General features: G+C 42.7%; 1 protein-coding gene across 1 annotated transcript; it reads right to left on the bottom strand.

Moving 5' to 3' along the window:
• Positions 1-754: 754 nt before the first annotated feature.
• LOC106564079 (uncharacterized) lies at positions 755-5,766 on the bottom strand. Its single transcript, XM_014130068.3, has 2 exons — positions 5,107-5,766; positions 755-1,711 (listed from the first exon to the last, which is right to left on the bottom strand). The coding sequence occupies exons 1-2, from the start codon at positions 5,504-5,506 to the stop codon at positions 936-938; spliced, it is 1,176 nt and encodes a 391-aa protein (XP_013985543.2). The 5' UTR covers positions 5,507-5,766; the 3' UTR covers positions 755-935.
• Between the last annotated feature and the right edge of the window lie 9,101 nt (positions 5,767-14,867).

Here is a 14,867-nt window from a genome sequence, read left to right as displayed (position 1 = left end):
TAGTATAATAGATAAAAGTAACAAGTAATTAAAGAGAATTCCAGGCTATAAGGCAACAAAAGGTAAATCATTTGAAAGGCGTTGCAGACTCTCTATAGGTACTATACGTATAAGACAATGGACTCTGTGTTTTCTGTTGGACTCACAGGGCTACATTTATTCTATATGCTATTTTCTCCATTGTTTATATTTGTGTTGGTGGCTCACTCTGACATTTATATCTTACAGAGTGTGACTTTAAGGGATTAATATGTTCACATTTAACAGTGTGACTTTAAGGGAAAACTATGTTCACATCTAACAGAGAGTGACTTTAAGGGAGTTCTATGTTCAGAGATTATGGCTTTAAAAGGGCAATCTGCAGTTGCTACAGCCATTGTTGGACTGATACATTAATGATGTACCTATTGATTCTTGAAGAATATAACTGATTTGTAAAGCTGGCATCCTATGGACTTATACATTAATATGTCTCTATTGATTCTTGACGAATATAACTGAGTTGTAAAGGTGGCATACAATGACGGCGCCACGTTGAAAGTCACGGGGGGGGGGGGGGGGGGGGGGGGGGGAGACTCCATATGCCCCTTTAAAGCCACACTCTATCAGATACAAATGTCTTAGTGAGCCACCAAAGCAAATATCAACAATGTAGAAAATAGCATATAGCACTTGATTATGTGTAGTGCTGGAGGAATAACACACACAGATATAAACAGAATATAGATATACACAGAAAGAAAACACAGCCAGAGCTTGAAAATGATAATTTAATCACAGAGCATCTACATTCAAACATACAAACTCTACTTTCAAGCTGACATACTCCATATTCAGTTCATGTGTTTATTAATTAAATAAACAATGTAAAAATGTATTTTGGAACGAGCTTTATACAATTTGGTTTCATGTGGCATAAACAAAAGCACAATTTCTCAGTCAAAAATATGAGACAAGTGTGGGAGCAGTATGTGTGTTCTCTCATGAACTTTAAGTCCATTTGATGTGTTATATTCCTTTCCACACTGTGAGCAGTGGTAAGGCTTCTCCCCTGTGTGTGTTACCTCATGATCTTTCAGGTGCCTTAACTGGGTAAATATCTTTCCACACTGGGAGCATTCATAACGTTTCTCTCCGCTGTGGATTCTTTCATGCTTTTTCAGTTGCTGAAACAAGGTAAATTTAACTCCACAGTGGGAGCAGTGAAAATTCTTCTCCCGTGTATGTCTTTTCTCATGCCTTTTCAGGTACTGTAAATTCCCAAAACTCTTTTCACAATGTGAACAGCGGAAAATCTTTTCTACGGAATGTGTTTGCTCATGGTTTTTCAGGGACCCTGATGTGGAAAAACTCTTTCCACACTGGGAGCAGGGGTAAGGCTTCTCTCCTGTGTGTGTCCTCTCATGTGATTTCAGGTCCCATAGCCGGGGGAAACTCTTTTCACAGTGGGAGCATTGGTAGGGCTTCTCTCCTGTATGTTTTCTTACATGATCTTTCAGGGTCCCTAAAGAGGTAAATCTATTTCCACATTGAGAGCAGTGGTAAGGCTTCTCTCCTGTGTGCATTCTTTCGTGTGATTTCAGGCTTCCTAACCTAGAAAACCTCTTTCCACACTGGGAGCAGTGGTGTCGTCTTGCTGGTTTAGACGTCTCTGGGTCTGGTTCCCCTGAAGGACTCTTCCCGCTGTCAGAATGAAAGTCTACACTCTCTCCTGCCAAAGACAGACAGTATTTAGTAAACAGAGAGACCTGGGCCCATATTCACAAAGCGGATCTTTCCATACAATCTCATTCATTGTTATATAAAAGTGAATAGTGACGCTAGTTCAGCACGCTTTGTGGATACGAGCACTGAATGAAACCTCTACATTATCAAACTGTCTTCTCTGAGGTTGAATCCAGACTAGATCCTTCAATAACCTGAGGTCATTTAAAAAAAACATTTAATCCAGAATAATCAAATGAGCAATATGATCCTGCATGGTGTTAATTCTGTCCACTGAAAAGGCAAGATTTCAACCAAATGTCATGAAATCAGATATGAGTTGGTAGTAATTAAAGGATATATGATGCAGTATCATAGAGATTTCAATTAGATCAGTCTGTCTTACCTTATAGCTAAAATATGAAGGAGCTAACAACACCATTGAGATTTTAAAAACAAATGACACAGAACTTCAAACCTGTTTGTAAGACTTCAAATATGATCAAAATCAAACCTTTTGTCTTGATCAATGACCAAGATATGTCTGTCTCATGGTAGGGTGGAGTATGACTGGCAGAAAGGGTCAACTTTGATCTGATTCTAGACATATCACTCACATCATCCTATGACCTTCATTGAATAGGTATTGACGAGTGAACTCCAAATATCAAACCAATATCTAATGCAGGGGTCTCCAGCAGGTCTTAGCTCGCCAAACAATTCCGAAAGTAAATGCAATTTTTCATGTGTTCCACCGCAAACAGTCATAAACAAATCTCACAAGTACCTACAAAGCATTACATGGGTTTGCTCCTACCCATCTTTCCGATTTGGTCTTGCCGTACATACCTACACGTACGCTACAGTCACAAGACGCAGGCCTCCTTAATGTCCCTAGAATTTCTAAGCAAACAGCTGGAGGCAGGGTTTCTCCAATAGAGCTCCATTTTTATGGAATGATCTGCCAACCCATGTGAGAGATGCAGACTCGGTCTCAACTTTTAAGTCTTTATTGAAGACTCATCTCTTCAGTAGGTCCTATGATTGAGTGTAGTCTGGCCCAGGAGTGTGAAGGTGAACGGAAAGGCACTGGAGCAATGAACCACCCTTGCTGTCTCTGCCTGGCCGGTTCCCCTCTCTCCACTGGGATTCTCTGCCTCTAACCCTATTACAGGGGCTGAGTCACTGGCTTGCTTTGTGTTCTTCCATGCCGTCCCTAGGAGGGGTGCGTCACTTGAGTCACTGACGTGGTCTTCCTGTCTGGGTTGTGCCGTGGCGGAGATCTTTGTGGCCTATACTCGGCCTTGTCTCAGGATGGTAAGTTGGTGGTTGAAGATATCCCTCTAGTGGTGTGGGGGCTGTGCTTTGGCAAAGTGGGTGGGGTTATATCCTGCCTGTTTGGCCCTGTCCGGGGGTATCGTTGGACAGGGCCACAGTGTCTCCCGACCCCTCCTGTCTCAGCCTCCAGTATTTATGCTGCAGTAGTTTATGTGTCGGGGGCTAGGGTCAGTCTGTTATATCTGGAGTATTTCTCCTGTCTTATCCGGTGTCCTGTGTGAATTTAAGTATGCTCTCTCTAATTCTCTCTTTCTCTCAGAGGACCTGAACCCTAGGACCGTGCCTCAGGACTACCTGGCCTGATGACTTCTTGCTGTCCCCAGTCCACCTGGCCGTGCTGCTGCTCCAGTTTCAACTATTCTGCCTGCGGCTATGGAACCCTGACCTGTTCACCGGACGTGCTACCTGTCCCAGACCTGCTGTTTTCAACACTCTAGAGACAGCAGGAGCGGTAGAGATCTTCTGAATGAAAAGCCAACTGAGGTGCTGACCTGTTGCACCCTCTACAACTACTGTGATTATTATTATTATTATTTGACCCTGCTGGTCATCTATGAACATTTGAACATCTTGGCCATGTTCTATTATAATCTCCACCTGGTACAGCCAGAAGAGGACTGGCCACCCCTCATAGCCTGGTTCCTCTCTAGGTTTCTTCCTAGGTTCTGGCCTTTCTAGGGAGTTTTTCCTAGCCACCGTGCTTCTACACCTGCATTGCTTGCTGTTTGGGGTTTTAGGCTGGGTTTCTGTACAGCACTTTGTGACATCAGCTGATGTAAGAAGGGCTTTATAAATAAATTTGATTTGATTGATTGAAGTATCAGACACCGCAAGCTCCCAGATACTATCTAAACAACACAACATTGACATTATCCCCACCCCTGGTTAGACGCTATTGGCTTTAAAAGCCAAACCTTACACAATATCTGCCAATTAATTTACAGCAATATTGCCCCGTCTGTCTGTGTGGTGTGCGTGTTTGTCAATCACTCTGTCTGAAGCCAGTTGATGTCATAACCGTCTTGTGGGTTGATGAAAACTTTCCCCAAAATCTTCTCAATTAAATGTTAACTGCAAAGTAGGCTTACCTGGCAGAGGTATATCACGAGGAAGTCTATCATTTGTATCCATTATTTGTTATTTGCCTAACGTTGTCATGAAATGAGCAGCAGCAGTACAGAACCACCGCTAGACCGGCTCAATAGATGGTACATTCCTCACTCGCTCGACAGGCAATTAAAGGGCCAGATGAACAATTAAAGGGGATGTCAGTTTTCTTCCAGACCTAAAAAAAGTATTCTAACGTGATTTAACCATTGACATATTCTCAGAACATCCAGTTTCGTTGTTTCTCTATAAAACAATTGTAATTTTGAATGAAAAAGCGAAATCTAAAACTAGAAAAGTAAAACAGAGAAAACATAATTTGTGAAAGTAAAAAACAAAATCACAGATTTTATAGGGCCCCCCTTAGAGTTGTTTATTAACCATTATTTTACCAGGTATATTGACAGAAAACATAGTGCACTACAATCTCTTGTACACTAAGGACCTGGGGGAAGAGTTGGCAACATAGTGTACAAGAGAAAGTAGTGTACTTAAAAGTAGTGACCACACACCGCTCCTGGACAGGAGAATGGAAGTTTCCCCGGTGTTTTTGACCACACACCGCTCCTGGACAGGAGAATGGAAGTTTCCCCGGTGTTTTTGACCACACACCGCTCCTGGACAGGAGAATGGAAGTTTCCCCGGTGTTTTTGACCACACACCGCTCCCAGGAGAATGGAAGTTTCCCCGGTGTTTTGACCACACACCGCTCCTGGACAGGAGAATGGAAGTTTCCCCGGTGTTTTTGACCACACACCGCTCCTGGACAGGAGAATGGAAGTTTCCCCAGTGTTTTGACCACACACCGCTCCTGGACAGGAGAATGGAAGTTTCCCCGGTGTTTTGACCACACACCGCTCCTGGACAGGAGAATGGAAGTTTCCCCAGTGTTTTTACCCACGTGAGAAGAAGAATGTGCCTAATTGAAAGCTAGAAAAAAATTAAGACTGTACTCACTGGTGTTCATCAGATCTCCAGTCTCGTCTTCTTCCTCCTCCTCCTCCAATGTGACAGTAATCTCCCCCTCTTCCTTCATTTCAAAAAGTTGCTCCTCTTCTTTCACTGTGACAGTCACCTCCTCCTCCTCTTTCACTACAAACACGGCACCCTCCTCTTTCACTCTTAAAGCTTCTTCCTCTTCTTTCACTGTAACATCCTCTTCTTTCAATGTTGAAGCTTCCTCTTCCTTCACTGTAACATCCTGTTCTTCATTTACTGTGATAGCTTCCTCCAATTCCTCTTCTTTTACAGTAAATTCTTCTTCTTCTTTCACGTAACTGTTCAGCCCTGGAGTTTCTTTCTCCGTCGAACAGACCTCATTTTCTTTAGCAGAGGAAGAGTAGCTTAGTGAGCTCATGGTCAGGGACGTGAGCTAGCTAGCTAGCTATTTAGCATTAGCCTAGCGCTGGACTAACTTAACAAGCCAGATAGCTGACAACGTAAACATGAACTTAAATGGATTAACTAGTACATACATATACAGTGTGTTTAAAACACTGTGATTAATATACACAAAATTAGTCTAAAGCGCTTCAATGTGTCATGTTTGCTAGCGAGTTACCGAGATGGTTGTTGAAGAAACCTCCCGTCCCGTCCACTAGATTTTACGTCACTCGAGAAACATCACCTGAAAGACTCACATCGCCATCTGCTGACTGGAGTTGGAAACGCAGTTTAACAAACAAAAATTATTCTGGCAAACAACGTCAAAACAAATAATTGTAAAAAAAATAACCAGACGTGTTCTCTCTTAGTTCTTACAGATAATAATTTGCTCTAGGCAGACGTGGAATCTGAATCGTATGGTGGCTAGTGGAGCGCGGGTCAGCTGATTGTTCACCCGCAATTGATAATGACTCATACGCAACCGCCCGACTCCATGTGAAAAAGTGTTAAATCTGAGGCACGTACACGACTCTAACCCGTTAATATGAGGAAATACACCGTAGACTACAGTCAGATAAAAAAAAAAAATTGACAGGGAGTGCATGATTTTTTGTTGTTGTCTGATTGAGATGTTTCTGCTTCTAATTCTCGACATTTTCGTAAGCTATTTGTTAGGCTAGTCAACTTGTCCATAATTAGATACATCAATTAAAATACAATCACATACACATATTTAGCAGATGTTATTGCGGGTGTAGCGAAATGCTTGTGTTCCTAGCTCCAACAGTATATTTGTATCTAACAATTCACACATCTAAAAGTAAAATAATAGAATTAAGAAATATATAAATATTAGGAAGAGCAATGTCAGAGTGGCATTGACTAAATACAGTAGAACAGAATACAGTACATACATATGAGATTAGTATTTTTTTTTTGTATTTTTTTTTTACCTTTATTTAACCAGGTAGGCTAGTTGAGAACAAGTTCTCATTTACAACTGCGACCTGGAGTAAAGCAGCATGTAAACATTATTAGAAGTGACTCGTGTTCCATTATTGAAGTGGCCAGTGATTAAATGTCTATGTATATAGGGAAACAGCCTCTAAGGGTTTGAGGAGCCAGGTGGTAGCTGTTTAACAGTCTGATGGCCTTGAGATAGAAGCTGTTTCAGTCTCTCGGTCCAGCTTTGATGCACTTGTGCTGACCTCGCCTTCTGGATGTTAGCAGGGTGAACAGGCAGTGGCTCGGGTGATTGATGTCCTTGATGATATTTGTGTCCTTCCTGTGACATCGGGTGCTGTAGGTGTCCTGGATGGCAGGTAGTATGACGCCCGGTGATGCGTTGGGCAGACTGTACCACCTTCTGGAGAGCCCTGCAGTTGCGGGTGGTGCCATTGCCATACCAGGTGGTGATGCAGCCCGACAGGATGCTCTCAATTGTGTCTCTGTAATAGTGTCTGAGGGTCTTAGTGCCCAAGCCACATTATTTCAGCCTCCTGAGGTTGAAAAGGTGCTGTTGCGCATTCTTCACCACACTGTCTGTCAGGGTGGACCATTTCAGATTGTCAGCGATGTGTACGCAGAGGAACTGGAAGCTTTCCACCTTCTCCACTGCTGTCCCGTCAATGTGGATAGGGGGCTGCTCCCTCTGCTGTTTCCTGAAGTCCACGATCAGCTCCTTCATTTTGTTGACGTTGAGGGAGAGGTTATTTTCCTGACACCACACTCCGAGGGCCCTCACCTCCTCCCTGTAGGGCGGTCTCATCACTGTTGGTAATCAGGCCTACTACTGTTGTGTCGCCTGCAAACTTGATGATTGAGTTGGAGGCGTGCATGGCCACGCAGTCATGGGTGAACAGGGAGTACAGGAGGGGGCTGAGCATGCACCCTTGTGAGTCCCCTGTGTTGAGGATCAGCAAAGTGGAGGTGTTGTTTCCTACCTTCACCACCTGGGGGCGGCCTGTCAGGAAGTCCAAAACCTAGTAGCACAGGGCGGGGTTCAGACCCAGGGCCTGTCAGGAAGTCCAGAACCTAGTTGCACAGGGCGGGTTCAGACCCAGGGCCTTGAGCTTAATTATGAGCTTGGAGGGTACTATGGTGTAGAATGCTGAGCTATAGTCAATGAACAGCATTCTGATGTAGGTATTCCTCTTGTCCAGATCAGTGGTGGTTCTAGACCATTTCAACTGGGGGGGGGGGGGGCAAGCTGGGGCCAGTTACATTAGACGTTATTGTTGTCATATCGTTTTGCATGTGGTACGATACTGTTGTGTTCCGCCTAAAGCCGTCCCTCTAGAAAATGTGTGGGTTAATTTAGTGTTCCGCGTTGCCACTGTCTAATAATGGATGTAAAAAAAGAACGATAGCAAAAATTTGTTATGTAAAAATGATTTCATACTCCACAATTAGGGGGGCCACAAGGGGGTCCAAAATTGTTGTCACAGGGGCACTCTAACTGCTCATTCGCATTCTCTCAAGATGCCGAAAGAAATAAATCATATTTCTCCACTCCTATTCCCAAATTCTGCCTACATTTGGTGTATCATTTTACTGCACGACATGCTTGATTCTGCAGGAGGTAATATTAAGGCTGTGTGAGAGGTTATAGATCTACAGTCTATAATTTAACACATCTGAACAGAAGGCTACAGTTCCCTTGATGTGCCGTAGCTCTTTTTGAAGTCCCCATCTTGTGACTGTCGAATTTGAATATTACCTCACAATCACCACACTGCTATCATCCTCTTTTATCACTTCACCCAGCCTGGTCTCATAGACTAAACGTAACATAATAAATGTAAATCCGAGACTATCAAATTTGGTCTTATAACACGAATGTCTAGAAACCCAAAGGTTGCGAGTTCGAATATCATCAGGGACCACTTTAGAATTTTAGCTAAATAGCAACTTTTCAACAACTTACTACTTTTTTTAGCTACTTTGGAATTACTTAGCATGTTAGCTAACCCTTCCCCTCAACCTAACCTTAACCTTACTCCTAAACTTATTAATACAAATGCCATATGGCTTCAGTTTATCGTAGGAGTTAATGTGCCACAAAAAATAATTTAAAAAAAAAATGTATTAAAAGAAATCGGACCTGGGTTCCTATAAAGACATTTTTGAAGATGATTCCTACGTCTCTGTTGCACTAAACGTGTGACTGTATTTTGGGTCACCGTATATCCCACTTTGATGCATTGAAGATGCATTAGATTGTATCCATTAAGCTTCACATGTTGGCCCAGTTGATCAAGAAGGAATAGCGTTATGTCCAGGAGGCCCGATAATTCTCTGCAAGGTATGTCTGAGATTCCCATAGATTGGAAAGCTGCCGCGGTCATCCCCCTCTTCAAAGGGGGAGACACTCTAGACCCAAACTGCTACAGACCTATATCTATTCTACCCTGCCTTTCCAAGGTCTTTGAAAGCCAAGTTAACAAACAGATTACCGACCATTTCGAATCTCACCGTACCTTCTCCGCTATGCAATCTGGTTTCAGAGCTGGTCATGGGTGCACGTCAGCCACGCTCAAGGTCCTAAACGATATCATAACCGCCATCGATAAGAGACATTACTGTGCAGCCGTATTCATGGACCTGGCTAAGGCTTTCGACTCTGTCAATCACAACATTCTTATTGGCAGACTCAACAGCCTTGGTTTCTCAAATGATTGCCTCGCCTGGTTCACCAACTACTTCTCAGATAGAGTTCAGTATGTCAAATCAGAGGGCCTGTTGTCCGGACCTCTGGCAGTCTCTATGGGGGTGCCACAGGTTTCAATTCTCGGGCCGACTCTCTTCTCTGTATACATCAATGATGTCGCTCTCGCTGCTGGTGATTCTTTGATCCACCTCTACGCAGACGACACCATTCTGTATACCTCTGGCCCTTCATTGGACACTGTGTTAACTAACCTCCAGATGAGCTTCAATGTCTTCCGTGGCCTCCAACTGCTCTTAAATGCAAGTAAAACTAAATGCATGCTCTTCAACCGATTGCTGCCCGCACCTGCCCGCCCGTCTAACATCACTACTCTGGACGGTTCTGACTTAGAATATGTGGACAACTACAAATACCTAGGTGTCTGGTTAGGCTGTAAACTCTCCTTCCAGACTCACATCAAACATCTCCAATCCAAAATTAAATCTAGAATCGGCTTCCTATTTCGCAACAAAGCATCCTTCACTTATGCTGCCAAACATACCCTCGTAAAACTGACCATCCTACTGATCCTCGACTTCGGCGATGTCTTTTACAAAATAGCCTCCAACACTCTACTCAACAAATTGGATGCAGTCTATCACAGTGCCATCCGTTTTGTCACCAAAGCCCCATATACTACCCACCACTGCGACCTGTATAATCTTGTTGGCTGGCCCTCGCTCCATACTCGTCGCCAAACCCACTGGCTCCAGGTCATCTACAAGTCTCTGCTAGGTAAAGCCTCGCCTTATCTCAGCTCACTGGTCACCATAGCAGCACCCACCCATAGCACGCGCTCCAGCAGGTATATCTCACTTGTCAACCACAAAGCCAATTCCTCCTTTGGCCGCCTCTCCTTCCAGTTCTCTGCTGCCAATGACTGGAACGAACTGCAAAAATCTCTGAAGCTGGAGACTCTTACCTCCCTCACTAGCTTTAAGCACCAGCTGTCAGAGCAGCTCACAGATCACTGCACCTGTACATAGCTCATCTGTAAATAGCCCATCCAATCTACCTCACCCCCATACTGTATTTATTTATTTATCTTGCTCCTTTGCACCCCAGTATCTCAACTTGCACATTCATCTTCTGCACATCGTACCATTCCAGTGTTTAATTGCTATATTGTAATTACTTTTCCACCATGGCCTATTTATTGCCTTACCTCTCTTATCCTACCTCATTTGCACATGCTTTATATAGATTTGTTCTACTGTATTATTGATTGTATGTTTGTTTACTCCATGTGTAACTGTGTGTTGTTGTATGTGTCGAACTGCTTTGCTTTATCTTGGCCAGGGCGCAGTTGCAAATGAGAACTTGTTCTCAACTAGCCTACCTGGTTATATAAAGGTGAAATAAATAAAAAATAATAAAATAAAACTGTCAACTAATGACAACACCATCCATATTGCTCAATGAAACTAATATCTCCCAGTGCCTCAAACCGATGAGAAAATAAAAGTTGATCAACTCAAACAAACCCGGCCATAATGTCAACCTGTGCATGAGAGGAAGCCAAGCTTGCCAAGTAGCCTATGTTAACATTTCAGCGAAATGAAGGCATAGGCTATTTTTCATAATAACTTGCAACCAGATTATTTCGTAATAACGACAGCTTTCTCGTATTAACAATATTTTTTTCTTCTAATAATGTTATCATTCTCGTAATAGCGAGATAATGTATTATTTCGTTATAACGATTTACCGAATTATTTCAGAACAACGTGATCTTCTCTCATAATAATGATACAAATCTGAGTGGCAGCAATACGCCAGTATAAAAAAAGTTTTAATTCTCCATTTTAGAAAACAACCCCTTTCTAAAATGTCCCGTTCAGAAGAATAAACAGTCATTAAACATTTCCAAACCGCGTTACCCAACCTAGTCAGCAGATGGCAATGTGACGCTTCTTGCGTGACGTGTAATCTAGGGGTCTGGACGCTTCAACAACACGGCTACTGATTCAGCCACCTCTGTAGTTTTGGGGGAATTGTGAGGAACACGAAAGTGTGATGACGTGAGGGCATAAGAATGGCGCTAATATCTTCGTCTCCTGTGTACACACCTTCGTCTCATGAGTACATACCTTGGTCTCCTGAATACAAACCAAGTAAACTTAAAAGTCTACATGCTCTCTTGAGAACATTAATGATCACGAAATGGAGTCAGTAGGAGGGAGATTTTTGGAAAGAGTGGATTCCTGCTTTTTGGCCCCCCATACACTGTGTCAAGCTGGGCAAAGGACAAACTAGGAATGGTTACATCTGTGAAAGTTTCAAGAAGTGGAATTGTTTAGATTTTTCCCACTTCCTCTGCCCAGAGGAAGTGGGCGCTTCGTGTCACGCCACTTGGGTCTCAACCTGTGTTGTGCTTTGCTCTCCGGAGCAGGACGCCGCTCAAAGGGGTGATCATTGGAGTAGCGTTGAGTGTAGAGGTGGCCAGGAGTAGGAACGGTTAGTGAAATGCAGTGGGATAACATGCTGACCAAACCGGCTTTTCCCACCAGATGCGTTCAGTGCATTCCGAAAGTATTCAGAACCCTTGACCTTTTCCACATTTTGTTACGTTACAGCCTTATTCTAAAATGTATTCAATTGTATTTTCCCCCTCAATCTACACACAATACCCCATATTGACAAAGCAAAAACAGGTTTATATACATTTTTGCAAATGTATAAAGAAAACTGCCCTGAAATATCACATTTACATAAGTATTCAGACCTTTTACTCAATACTTTGTTTGAGGCACCTTTGGGAGCAATTACAGCCTAGAGTTTTATTGGGTATGACGCTACAAGCTTGGCACACCTGTATTTGTGGAGTTTCTCCCATTCTTCTCTGCAGACCCTCTCAAGCTCTGTCAGGTTGGATGGGGAGCATCCCTGCACAGCTATTTTCAGGTCTCTCCAGAGATGTTCGATCGGGTTCAAGTCTGGGCTCTGGCTGGGCCACTCAAGGACATTCAGAGACTTGTCCCGAAGCCAATCCTGCATTGTCTTGGCTGTGTGCTTAGGGTCGTTGTCCTAAGCAGTCTGAGGTTTTCATCAAGAAGCTTTCTGTACTTTGCTCCGTCCATCTTTCCCTCGATCCTGACTAGTCTCCTTGTCACTGAAAAACCTCCCCACCGCATGATGCTGCCACCCATGCTTTACCGTAGGGATGGTTCCAGGTTTCCTCCAGACGTGACGCTTGGCATTCAGGCCAAAGAGTTCAATCTTGGTTTCATCAAATCAAATGTTATTGCAAGATACAAATGGTTAGCAGATGTTATTACGAGTGCAGCAAAATGCTTGTGCTTCTAGTTCCGACGGTGCAGCAATATCTAATAAGTAATTTAACAATTCCAGAACAACTACCCAATACACACAAATCTAAGTAAAGGGATGGAATAAGAATATATCCATATAAATATATGGATGAGCAATGACCGAGCGGCATAGGCAAGATGCAATAGATGGTATAAAATACAGTTCAAGTCAGAAGTTTACATACTTAGGTTGGAGTCATTAAAACTCGTTTTTCAACCACTCCACAAATTTCTTGTTCACAAACCATAGTTTTGGCTAGTCAGTTGACATATTCTTTGTGCATGACACAAGTAATTTTGCCAACAATTGTTTACAGATTATTTTACTTATAATTCACTGTATTACAATTATAGTGGGTCAGAAGTTTACATACACTAAGTTGACTGTGCCTTTAAACAGCTTGGAAAATTCCAGAAAATTATGGCTTTAGAAGCTTCTGATTGACTCAAATTATGTTAATTAGTCTATTGGAGGTGTACCTGTGGATGTATTTCAAGGCCTACCTTCAAACTCAGTACCTCTTTGCTTGACATCATGGAAAAATCTAAATAAATCAGCCAAGACCTCAGAAAAAAAATTGTAGACCTCCACAAGTCTGGTTCATTCTTGGGAACAATTTCCAAATGCCTGAAGGTACCACGTTCATTTGCACAAACAATAGTACGCAAGTATAAACACCATGGGACCACACAGCCGTCATATTGCTCAGGAAGGAGAGTCGTTCTGTCTCCTAGAGATGAACGTACTTTGGTGTGAAAAGTGCAAATCAATCACAGAACAACAGCAAAGGACCTTGTGAAGATGTCCTCTGGTCTGATGAAACAAAAATAGAACAATTTGGCCATAATGATCATCATTATACTTGGAGGAAAAGGGGGAGGCTTGCAAGCCGAAGAACACCATCCCAACCGTGAAGCACGGGGGTGGCAGCATCATGTTGTGGGGGTGCTTTGCTGCAGGAGGGACTGGTGCACTTCACAAAATAGATGGCATCATGAGGAAAGAAAATTGTGTGGATATATTGAAGCAACATCTCAAGACATCAGTCAGGAAGTTAAAGCTTGGTCGCAAATGGGTCTTCCATATGGACAATGACCCCAAGCATACTTCCAAAGTTGTGGCAAAATGGCTTAAGGACAACAAAGTCAAGGTATTGGAGTGGCCATCTCAAAGCCCTGACCCCAGTCCTATAGAAAATTTGTGGGCAGAACTCATAAAGCGTGTGCGAGCAAGGAGGCCTACAAACCTGACTCAATTACACCATCTCTGTCAGGAGGAATGGGCCAAAATTCACCCAACTTATTGTGGGAAGTTTGTGGAAAGCTACCCGAAACATTTGACCCAAGTTAACCAATTTAAAGGCAATGCTACCAAATACTAATTGAGTGTATGTAAACTTCTGACCCACTGGGAATGTGATGAAAGAAATAAAAGCTGAAATAAATCATTCTCTCTACTATTATTCTGACATTTCACATTCTAACAATAAAGTGGTGATCCTAACTGACCTAAGACAGGGATTTTCTACGAGGATTAAATGTCAGGAATTGTGAAAAACGGAGTTTAAATGTATTTGGTTAAGGTGTATGTAAAGTTCCAACTTCAATTGTACATATGGGATGAGTAATGCAAGATATGTAAACATTAAAGTGGACAATGATTTAGTCTGTATGTAGGCTGCAGCCTCTTATTGTTTTAACTTTATTTTATTTCACCTTTATTTAACCAGGTGAGAACAAGTTCTCATTTACAACTGGGATATAGCAAAGCAGTACGGCAAAAACAACACAGAGTTACACCTGGGATAAACAAACGTACAGTCAATAACACAATAGAAAAATCTATATACAGTGTGTGCAAATGTAGTAAGATTAGGGAGGTAAGGCAAAAAAATAGGCCAATTCTCCCGATTGCTCAGTTTGTCCGGGCGGCCAGCTCTAGGATGTCTTGGTGGTTCCAAATTTATTCCATTTAAGAATGATGGAGGCCACTGGGTTCCTGGGGACCTTCAATGCTTTAGAAATTTTTTGGTACCTTTCCCCAGATCTGTGCCTCGACACAATCCTGTCTCGGAGCTCTACGGACAATTCCTTCGACCTCATGGCTTGGTTTCTGCTCTGACATGCACTGACAACTGTGGGACCTTATATAGACAGGTGTGTGCCTTTACAAATCATGTCCAATCAATTGAATTTGCCACAGGTGGACTCCAATCAAGTTGTAGAAACATCTCAAGGATGATCAATGGAAACAGGACGCACCTGAGCTCAATTTCGAGTCTCATGGCAAAGGGTCTGAATACTTATGTAAA

This window comes from Salmo salar, chromosome 12 (assembly GCF_965601325.2).
Source record: "Salmo salar chromosome 12, fSalSal1, whole genome shotgun sequence".
Lineage (NCBI taxonomy): Eukaryota > Metazoa > Chordata > Actinopteri > Salmoniformes > Salmonidae > Salmo > Salmo salar.
The sequence above is the reverse complement of the archived record's forward strand: the minus strand, read 5'-3'. Positions and strand labels throughout refer to the sequence as shown.

What these genes read in the sequence shown, in the direction of transcription:
- LOC106564079 (XM_014130068.3), bottom strand. Translation starts at nt 5,506, where the DNA reads ATGAGCTCACTAAGCTACTCTTCCTCTGCTAAAGAAAATGAGGTCTGT. An exon ending in TGGAGATCTGATGAACACCA is followed by an intron (nt 1,712 to 5,106) that starts GTGAGTACAGTC and finishes TGTCTTTGGCAG; the next exon opens with GAGAGAGTGTAGACTTTCAT.